The sequence below is a fragment of the Xenopus tropicalis genome, chromosome 6 (genome assembly GCF_000004195.4).
Source record: "Xenopus tropicalis strain Nigerian chromosome 6, UCB_Xtro_10.0, whole genome shotgun sequence".
Classification (NCBI taxonomy): domain Eukaryota; kingdom Metazoa; phylum Chordata; class Amphibia; order Anura; family Pipidae; genus Xenopus; species Xenopus tropicalis.
In genome coordinates this window covers 85,268,333-85,279,654 of record NC_030682.2, presented here as the reverse complement: position 1 = coordinate 85,279,654, position 11,322 = coordinate 85,268,333, and the positions used below count along the sequence as shown (strand labels likewise).

The following is an 11,322-nucleotide window of genomic DNA, read 5'->3' as shown; positions in this document are numbered from 1 at the left end:
TCATAGGAAGGAAGTCCACATATATACAGCTTTCAAGTTAGGCATCAGTAACTATAAGTAAAACAAGTAAGTATGATCTCAAATGTAATCACAGGGCAAGTTGGCTAGCCACATATCATAACTCCCACCCCCCCACCCCCCAAAAAAAGAAAACCTAGCACTGTATTTAACATACTACCATGTATGTACAGCATTTTAGAGGCAGTAGTTAGTGGTGGTGTTGTAAATCTTGGCTGTATAGGCAGACTGTATAAAGATAAATAAGCAAAGGTTTACGTGACTAACTTGGAAACCCTAAAAAAACATACCTGGTCATCATTTTCATCAGAAAAAGTTATTGAAGTGAGTTTGTTATTATTTTTCAGTAAATACTCATTGACAAGGAAATTTAGTGCTCTTTTTTCAAGAGGTTTTATGGGCTCCTGAAATGAAAAAATACAAAACATGTTAATTTAAAAATCAGATCAAATCTAGGAAGACATATTTAAACTATGTCATATATAATATCATTTGATAATATATAGTGATGTAATGCACCCCCCCTATGCATATTATAAGTCACCAAGGAGTTCCATGGCCATATAAAAGCTCAATGCCATGTGCTTTTACACAAGTCATAGAACTTCAAGGTGACTTCTAATATCCTCATATTTTACAACAGGGGGTATATGATAAGGATATAATTGGCAAGATATTCACGGCTCTTGTGTATTATAATAGTTATAAATGGAAGGCTCATTCTAAATATAACCATCAAAGCTCCATCCATGCTACTGTGCTCCATGTGCAGGGCAGGGCCGGTGGCTATAGAGTGGGAGGGGGAACTGACATTACCCAGGTCAAAAGAAAAACGCACAGTACAGAACAATTAATGGAGAACAACTTAAAATGTGAGATGCATAGGACCAAAGCCAAAAGTCACTTTTCTATACTAATCCTCCTAGATCTATCGGCTGCGTTTGATATGGTTGACTGCTCCCTCCTGATGCAAATTCTGCATTCGATTGGTCTCCGTAGTCAGGCTGCATCCTGGATCTCCTCTTACCTCTCTAACCGTTCATTCACTGTCTCCTATGCTAACAAAACCTCATCTCCAGTTCCTCTTAATGTGGGGGTACCCCAAGGCTCTGTACTTGGGACGTTGTTGTTCTCCCTTTACACGCTGTCTTTGTGAGATCTTATCCATTCATTTGGCTTTAAATATCATCTGTATGCTGATGATACCCAAATTTACTTTTCGACCCCTTCGTTAACAGTCGAAACTGAGACTCAAATTTCTAACTGCCTCCTGGCCATCTCAAATTGGATGAACCAATGCCACCTCAAACTGAACAAAAACTGAACTAATGATCTTTCCGCCTAAGGCTGGTCCTACCCCCCCCCCCTTCCTCTATCTCTATTGAAGGCACCCTCATCAACCCGGTCGATTCGGTGCGTTGTTTGGAGGTGATTTTTGACTCCTGTCTCTCCTTCTCTGACCATATTAACACCACTGTCAAAACCTGTCACTTTTTCCTGCGCAATATTGCCAGAATCCCTCCCTTTCTCTCTACTGCAACAGCTAGGCGGCTCATGCATGCTCCCATCCTATCCCGACTTGACTACTGTAACCTGCTACTAATCGGCCTCCCTAACTCCCATCTCTCCACCCTACAGTCTATATTAAATACTGCTGCCAGAATTCTCCTCCTCTCATCCAGGAGAGTTCAGGCCCTTCCCCTGCTAAAGTCCTTATCGTGGCTTCCTATTAAACAAAGAATATCTTACAAACTTAACCTTCAAAACCCTCCATTCCTGTGCTCCTCACTACATCTCTTCCCTTGTGTCCCCATACGTTCCCAGCCGACTCCTTCGTTCCTTGCAGAGCAATCGTGTGGTTGTGCCCCCCACTACTACTGCTGTTTCCCGCCTTAAACCTTTCTGCCCTGCTCCCCCTTACATTTGGAATGCCCTCCCTGATTTTAAAGAATATTTTACAAACTCCTTCTCTTAACATTTCAAGCCCTCCACTCCTCTGCTCCTCACTACATCTCTTCCCTTGTGTCTCCGCACGTTCCTGGCCGACTCCTTCGTTCCTCGCAGAGCAATCATTTGGTTGCGCCCCCCACTACCACTGCTATTTCCCGCCTTACACCTTTCTGCCTTGCTGCCCCTTACATTTGGAATGCCCTCCCTGATTTCCTCTGGAGAGAATCCTCCCTCAGTCTTTTTAAAACCAAATTAAAAGACTACCTTTTGGAGCACTCACCCAGCACCTGATTTGGGAATCAGCACTTATATTGTAGTGTCACCCACTGTGACCTACAGCACTTATATTTGCCTATTTGTGTCTGTAAGTTACCCTTACATATAGATTGTAAGCTCTACGGGGCAGGGACCTCCATCCTCTTGTGTCTTTGACTCTTATCTTATTACAATTGTACCTTTTATTTATTTGTGCTTATTGTAAAACTTTGTATTTATCTATTTTAATACCCCCTGTTTACATCGCTGCGTACATAAGTAGCGCTTTATAAATAAAGATATACATATATACTCTCATGGCATGCTCTATTATAGGAATTTCAGTGTCCTTTAACAAAAAACACACACACACATAATATATATATTATATATTATATATATATATATATATATATACATACATAAACAACAACAAGAGATCCTCTGCACTCACCCATTATCAATATATAGAACATTAAGACATTCGGTGCATTTAAGCTACTAAGAAATGCCCTTCCCTTTAAGCAAAACAGGGATTGTTTGTCCATATATTGCAATATACTTCAAGCTGGCCAACTGCGTCAAAGTCATCCCTTTTGACCAGTTCCTACACTGACTTATGCGATTCATTAAGAATTCTACTGCTTCAATATACATTTAGCCAAGGGACTAAGTTTTACCTGCAACTTACTTGCTTTCAAGGTTAAAACCCCCATATGGTTGCCCTTTTATTGGCTCCTCCCAGCTGCAGTCAGGTGATCCCAGTGGAGCCAATAAAAGGGCAACCATATGGGGGTTTTAACCTTGAAAGCAAGTAAGTTGCAGGTAAAACTTAGTCCCTTGGCTAAATGTATATTGAAGCAGTAGAATTCTTAATGAATCGCATAAGTCAGTGTAGGAACTGGTCAAAAGGGATGACTTTGACGCAGTTGGCCAGCTTGAAGTATATTGCAATATATGGACAAACAATCCCTGTTCTGCTTAAAGGGAAGGGCATTTCTTAGTAGCTTAAATGCACCGAATGTCTTAATGTTCTATATATTGATAATGGGTGAGTGCAGAGGATCTCTTGTTGTTGTTTCTATGTATTTCGTGGTCACAACCTCATTGCACCCCCGCCTAATGGTTTAAAATTTAGTGGTTGAGCACAACTTTCCCTTTTTTTGCTATATATTTATATATATATATATATATATATATATATATATATATATTTATATTTATATTTATATATATATATATATTTATATATATATATATATATATATTTATATATATATATATATATATATATATATATATATATATATATATATATATATATATAATATGTCCAAGCTAAAAGTGTTGGATGAGGACTGTAGATCTTTCAGTTACACAAAATATAGAAACATGGACTAAAATAATTGTATTAATAGTTTTGCTCAGAATATAACATTCACACAAAACTAAGATTCATTGTGGTCTTTGTTGATAAAGAACTTAACAGGACAAGTGTGTGTTTCAAGACGTCATTTTTTTTCCCTTTCAGTTGTTTAAAAATACTCTATAGGTTTCCTGAACATTAGTCTGCGCAATGTTATCTAAATAACAGAAACAGGGAGTCAAGTTAGTTCACTCCCCAAAGACACTAAAAAGAAACATTTTAGAACCAAAAAATCATTTCATTGCTAAAGTACAGCTCAAAAAAGATAGTAACAATGTTAAAGGAGACATATTGGATAAATGGGAAAAACCCTAATTTTGTAGGCAATTATGAATAATATACGGTGCTGGTTTCACTTTGTGCTAAAAATTAACCCTATCTGTAAAAATGGCCCCTTTATTGGAGCTCCCTGTAGATCATATCACTTCTCTGTCGGAGTTTGAAATGAGGGGTGGGCGTGTCCTAACGGTCCCTGCCAGAAGCACAGTAGGAGGGGGACAGCCAATCACAGCACTGCAGTCACACAAGCACAGACAGGCTTCAGTTCCCTATCAGGTCAGCCTAGCTGCTGACTGGTTCCTATGCTACAGTGCAGGTTACTGAGGGCCGCCAGCTCCCCAGCTCATCCAGAGAATTCAGCAAGCAGGAAGTGAAACGGATGGACGGGGCTAGTGGGGTTTGGGGCGAATTTCTCAATATATCAGTCCAAAACGCAACTTTTTTTAGCACAATCCTTCTATATCTAGAGGACTACAATTCCCTGTTACATTGTTAATTTTTATAGGATATGTCTCCTTTAAAACATTATACATGACTTGCCTTAAGTGTGGTCTATCTTAAAGCGATACTGACAGCCAAATAAAACATTTTTTTTACACCTGCTGTTGTGTTTTAATTTGTATCAGCTTTAAATTCCTTATAAACTAAATCTGCAAAGTTTTTCGCTTCATAATTATGGTAACATGAATTACATACCCACGGAGCAGCCAAGTTTGTTCCCCTCTTCCAGGTTTTAATTTAAATGCCTCCCACGGGAATAAATATGCACAAACCTGCAATGCCCCTTCTGCTTGCAGCTGGTGTGTGACAAGCTCAACTCTGTTGTCTATGTGTAATGGGGAGGGGGGAGGGAGAGCCCTTAGAAGCAGGCAGGCACGGGAAAGCTTAAGCTGGCCTGCTATTTAAATTCTTCGTGCGAAGAGCAGAGAGGGGGGGCAGCCCTTTGAAGCAGACAGGCAATGGAAAGATCAAGCCTGCCTGCTATCTAGTTCACAAAGCGATGCGATGGAGGAGTGAGTGAGGGAGGGAGGGGGAGCTCTTTGAAGCAAACGGCAAGTTGACATTTTGACAGATTGAGAAGCTACAGTCGGGTTCAGGATCTTCAGTAGGATTTATGTAGAAAAGCAGGACTTTTAGGAAAAAACAGTCAACATGACCTATAGGTAGGTTTGGAAGTAGGTTCATATATTTAAAATACATTTTTTGGTGTCAGTATCACTTTGAAGGAGACATTTTCATGTCCAGTTTTAATATTCATCCTTCCTCAAAATCTGAAATGATGCAGAAGGAAAGATGTTTTGAAAGCATTTTACCTCCTAAAACTGTCATTATATGAGAGCTACATACACAATCTCTCAAGTTAGAAGCCAGCGCGAAATGAAAGATGGGAGTGTCACTTCAGTCTCCCACAGGAAGTGGTCACAGCACTGACTGACAGGCTTTACTCAACAGTAGTAGAGAAAACCCCTCCCAGTTTCATCCTTCTGTGTCTCTCTGCTTGTGCTGCTGCCAGGGGGCGGGGCAGGGGGGGAAGGAGGGAGCACAGCAGGAACTACTGCCTCTGACATCGCAAAGCACCGCCCACCCTATGCATATTCATTGCACTTTAAGTAGCTGTTGCTCTGTCACTAAAGTCTATAAGGGCAGGGCCCCAGCCACATACTGAAGAGTCTAAACCAGAAGCTTGCAAAAGGGCTGGGTAGAGCACAGATTTCAAGCAGTTATGGAAATATTAGAACCCAAAAGGTATTAAAATAAAAACACTTACTTCTATTTTGCATTGTAAAAAATTATAGTATATGACCCCTTTAAACAATCTTGTAAATTTTTTTATTTTTTTTTTTTAAATACCTGTTCAGGTTGCTGATATTTTTACCTCTGAATGTGCTTGTGTGGGTACAAAAGTCTGGACGGCTAATCTAAAGGCAGCACAAGTAAAAATATCAGGACCAACCACACAGCAGATGAATAATGTAAGGATAAATCAGTTTAACCACTATGCTAAACAGCAAATGCACACCCATAGTGTGGCAATTATTCCCTTAGGCACACCCTCTTAGAGTACATACCTGAATTTCAGGACTTGATTTATAATTCTTTCGCTCCTGCAAGGGAACTTCATTTTCTATAAGGAAAAAGAAAAACAAGCAAAATGACACATTCTAAAAGGCATACCATAAAACTTGCTGCCTATTTTTATAGCTGAAAAACAAGGAAGAAAATAAAGTTGGAAGTACACCACCTGCAGCCAATGTCAGATTGACCCTGAGAGCCTGAATGGTCTCCTTGGCTTTCCGTAGTTCAAACTCCAGGACTGGACAGGGATTTGGATTAAACAACACACAGGCATCCAACCAAGAAAAGGGAAACAAAAATAAAAATGAAAAGCAAAGATGGGTGTGGAAAAAATATATACAGTTTGCATTGAAACAGAAAGCATGCAGTCTTAATGGAACTAATGAAAGAATGCAGCAGAGTTGGCTTAGGAGCAGTCCATTTTCATGTACAAGTGAATCTCATGGATCCATGTTCATTTCAAGCAGTCTGACAAGGGCTGTATGTTGAGTGACAAGAAATCAAAGATGCAGCCATGTGTGCTTTGCCATTTTGAATTTCTGTCAAAAAGTTGCTGTTAAAAGCAAAGATAGTTACTGGATACACTACTCAGATTATCAAGACCCGATAAGTGCTATACAGTACTTTAAATTTACAATGATGTTTTTCTTTTCGCACCCATGTATTCAGCTATGTTTAGGAGCAGTTTTATTATGCTGTGTAAAAAACGGCAACAAAATTCTCCACATATCATCAAGCTTCGCCACGTAAAAATAGTGTCATTTTTTTTAACGCATTTTTTCTTTCACCGGATCTTTCCTAAAATGACTGTCAAATCTGCCGTTCAGATAGCAAACTTCTATTTATCTTACACAGCTTTTTACACCGTTTTTTTGGTGAATTTCATTTTACACAGCATAATAAGGCTCTAATATATATATTTATTTATTTTTATATATTTAGAGATAATTTTGTTCACTCAGCAATTCCAGATCTCTAAATACAGTTGTCAACTGACTGAAACTATGATCTGGATTGCAAGGCAATGAATGAATCTTATAGGTAGAATAGTGCAGCTAAGAAGTAAAGATTTTCAGAAGAAAGAAACTCACTATTTTATGCTAGCACTGAATCAGTGAAATGCATGTGGGTGTGGATAGTCTCTTTACCTAGATTCATATTTATTATCTGGAAATTCAGTCCTCCTAGTGAATACACCTTACTACAATTGTGGTAAATGATAATGGAGCAGCACAAGCAGTCTTGCATACCACCATCATTAGGTTAGTCACAGTTGCACACATTAAAGTTGCTTGATGGTTTAACCCAGTTATTTGGCTATAGAAAGTGAAAGATTATTTCAGGGGACAGGCCTCCCTTTGTGCCTACTTTGGGATTTAGAAACTTACATCCTTAATTGCCAGTCATGTCAAATAGGCCAACATCCAAGCATGTGTAAATAACTCTAATTATTATTAGATTTGTATTTGATATATTTATAAATCCAATGGACCAATATTTGTGTCAGCACATTTACAAAACATATTGGCTGACTAGAAAACTAACTCTCACCTGATCTCTTTCATTCAGATGACTGGTAAACCATCAATGTGGCCTGCAGTGTGTGAATCCAAATTAGCCATTGAACCGAACAGGCTTGAGAATTTTCAGTGTACCCAGTTTTACAGATGTAACTTACTTATTCTCACTAGAGAAACCTATACTGACTAGACACTTTATGGTAAACCCCATTTTTGTACAGATGTTGGTGCACAAATGCATACTCAAGTGTTTTGGGGCTGAAAACCGCTCTGTGTGCCTGCACCTGGGCCGACACACTGGCTCCAGGTGCAGGTACATCAGAAAGCATATAGGAACACATGGCCGAATTCTCAGCCTTTGTTTATCCCCAGGTCGAGAATCTAAATGGTATGGCACTAGCCTAATTAGTTTAGAAAACAAGTAAGGAGAAAGTTGTATCAAGAACATTGACAGAAATAAGTTCTATGTGATGATTATGTAATGTTTGCTGCCATTAATAAAGCTGGTCATTACTAGGGCAGGATCCAATTTTTAAGCCAAACCTTTCTGCAAGTTCAGAGCAAAACAAATACAGCACATTTTCTACATGAAAAACATAAAACCAGGAATTTAAGGGGCAAAAAAAAGGAATGATAGAAAAAAAATGCAGAAATTAAAAAACAGGCAAAATGAATATGATGAAAACCCATGTCAGACAGCAAGAAGGCGATGTACAAAGGCAATGATCAGACTCACTCCATATTTAGGGTGAAAGGACCAAAACTAACACAAACACTCTGCTGCATGCTTCTTTTCCACAGAGTAAAGTCCACAAACCTTTTAGAAGCATATTCTATTAGGGCTCAGCTACATGGATGTTTTGTCTATGGCTGCTGCTCAAATGTGTTATAAAAAAGGTAGTCGGTGCACTTGCTACAGAAGCTAAAGGGGATTTTGGATCAGATAAAGGGAGCAAGGTTTACCCTATGCAAGCATTCTCTTTGTCCACCATAACTAATAAATAAAATAAACATTATGTGAATATGACTTGCAGGGCCATAGGTCACAGCATTTATGCAGCTGAGCCCTTAAATAAGCATTATTAATATCCAAAATACACCTTATTTTTCAGCAGGGCTTATTTCAAATAATTATAATGTAATATTTTAAATAGGAGACTCCTTACTGATGATATAGCATATGTAGAATCCACAGACTAAAAATAAATATATATTTTTCTATGAAAGAGGACACAAACTACATTACTCCCCTACAAAGAGTATGATGCACTCTGGAGAGTCACAGGTTTTAATCATTATCAAAAGATAAAAATATAATTTGTAACTCATAAAGAATATGTTGTAAAGCCCTCTAAAGACAATTAAATTAAGTGGTTGGTTATTTCTGTGAGTTGCTTTTTTTCAAATGTTTTTCCATTTCAGTAGGTAAACACACTAGCACTTAAATGTAACTTACTCATAGGTGCTAAAATGCACCAATGCAGTTGCCTACAGCAACCAATGGGATCTTTGCTTTCATTTTCTAACCTGCAGTTCAAAGTTATTTGATTACTGGTTGCTACTGTCAACAGCAATCAACCAGAGCTTCCAGTTTAAGATCCTTATTACAATCACTCTACACATTTTTAGCAGGAGCCAGTTAACCTGCATTTAAGTTTTTGAAGCAGGGAAGAACCAGAGTACGCATAAGAGTCTACAGTGAAAACAGTGGCACATTTGAAAACCAGAAATTTTTCTCTGCTGCATTACATTTTTCTTTGATCCATTAAAACAGTGGCAAATATCAATTTGTGCAGCATATAGGACACACTCGGCAAACTCACAGAAATGGCAGGTCTTTAAATTTAATGAGAGATGCTATACAATATATTATTTCTCATGATAAACCCCTATTTTAAGAGGGAAAAATTGAGACTAAACCTTACTCTCACAAGGGTGCATTTTTTCCTGCTTGTTTTCTGCAAAGTATTTTGCAAACAGTAAAGTCAGAAACGTGCAGAAAGGGTACAGGAGGGAACAGTAACACAGTGAACATTCCATTTTTATTTATGATGTGAAAAGGCTTGTAGGGTAAACTTGGTTTCACAACCCACCCACAACTAGCCTCATACTGCACAGTATAAATCAGGACAAAAAGAGAGGTTCTTGTTAGGTGTCTTGTCATATATGTGGCAGGATACTGCCTGCCACCTCAGGCACCTACAGCCCCACCGTGCCTACAGTCCTCTCTAGTGAACACTTTATAATGTGCAGATACTGGACCCATTAACTTTAAAGCATACTTTCACACCATAAAAGGAATTGTCAGTGTGGGCATCTCAGTAAATTCAATGAAACGGACACCAAATCAAGCAGGCCTGAATGTGGAATACAAAAATTAAAAACATTTGTGGCACAAACATTATCAACAATAGTAAAAAGTATTTTCCCCTACACACCCAGGCCTCTCCTTCTGTTTTCACAAACATTATCAATACTATTGCAACACAAGCATATCCTTAGAAGGGAGGTTGGAAGGACTCAGTATGATTTAGACCTGTACTTTTCTTAAAGAAACCACCAAAATTTGCAGTCTGACTTCTTTGCCCACATCAGCACCCATTTATTAAATTGTGAAAAGAAAAGTTACAAACCATAACTTCTACACAGTATTTGCAGCCATATAAATGTAAATATTACAGATGATATAAATGTGAGTGTCCTGATGTAGAGATCATAACCTTTGATATATTCCCCCATATGTAGTAAAAGTCACTAAGTTTGCCAAAGAGCAGTAACACATAGCAATCATTTAGATGATGCATTTGACCAGACTATCTGCTGATTGCTTGCTATATGTTACTGCACCCGGACAAACTTCTTGTACACATAACCCTTTTAGTATCTCATATTTAAATTTAAAACAAGATAAGCGGATACTTGCAATTCTTTATGTAAAGATGAGATTATGTGTCATTAGAGAGAATATTTAGCATTTTGGGTAAAATTAAATAGTTAAAATACTCACCTGCTACACGTTCATCGGTCTCTCGGTTGCCATCATCAGAGTATCGTGCAAAGTCAAGCGAATCAAGTGTGCTAATACTACCAGCTCTGTCTAAAAGAGATAAAATGAGGTTGAGAAGCAAAGATAAAAATCACTGAATATATGCATAAACCAACAGAATACATTTCTGGCAATTCCATGTGGGAATAGTCATTACCATAGAGGACATTTAACTTTTTTTTTTTTAGAAATGCATGTATGCTGCTGTTTGACTAGCAGCAACTAACAGCGGTTGGAGAATACTCCTGTACAGGGTAAAAGGAGAAGGAAAGGCATTTTTGCATTTTACTGCCAATAGATTTGTCACATTAGTGCAAGCTAAAATGCTATATTTATTCTGCACCATTTATTCTTACCATACCTGAGTAAACAACCCTAGAATCTCCTTCTATGTACTTAAGACTGCAGCTGCCATTTTAGCTTGGTCTCAGGAGCTTCCAGTTGTAGCAGCTGGTAGCTGAGATCACACACACACCTCTGATGGGGGGGGGTAGTGAATTCTTATGAATTCTTATGGGAGGAGGAGCTTGAGATGGGAGAGAGTAGAGAGCTGGGCAGACTCCTGCCATCGGAATGAAGTCTGATACTTAAGAAAGTGTGATGAATACAGCCCTCCAGCCTCTGCTGAAGTTCAAATCTAAGGGGCAAGATTTTGTGATTACAAAATATGATTACAAAGATATATGAAAATCAAAAGCTATATAATTATACAACTGGATTACATTCTGTCAAAGCCTATATGGTAAGCTAGA

General features: G+C 38.3%; 1 protein-coding gene across 4 annotated transcripts in view; it reads right to left on the bottom strand.

The window, feature by feature from the left end:
• relch (RAB11 binding and LisH) overlaps nucleotides 1-11,322 on the bottom strand; it is an 86,789-nt gene that overhangs the window by 57,674 nt on the left and 17,793 nt on the right. For 3 of the 4 annotated variants that reach the window (XM_012964311.3, XM_012964309.3, XM_012964310.3), the window contains exons 2-5: nucleotides 10,532-10,621; nucleotides 6,171-6,242; nucleotides 5,998-6,053; nucleotides 309-422 (exon numbers count right to left, since the gene is read on the bottom strand). In XM_012964311.3, coding sequence (XP_012819765.1) covers nucleotides 309-422; nucleotides 5,998-6,053; nucleotides 6,171-6,242; nucleotides 10,532-10,621 — 332 coding nt within the window. The remainder of the gene's footprint in view (nucleotides 1-308; nucleotides 423-5,997; nucleotides 6,054-6,170; nucleotides 6,243-10,531; nucleotides 10,622-11,322) is intronic. The other variant, NM_001127054.1, reaches the window with a different exon arrangement.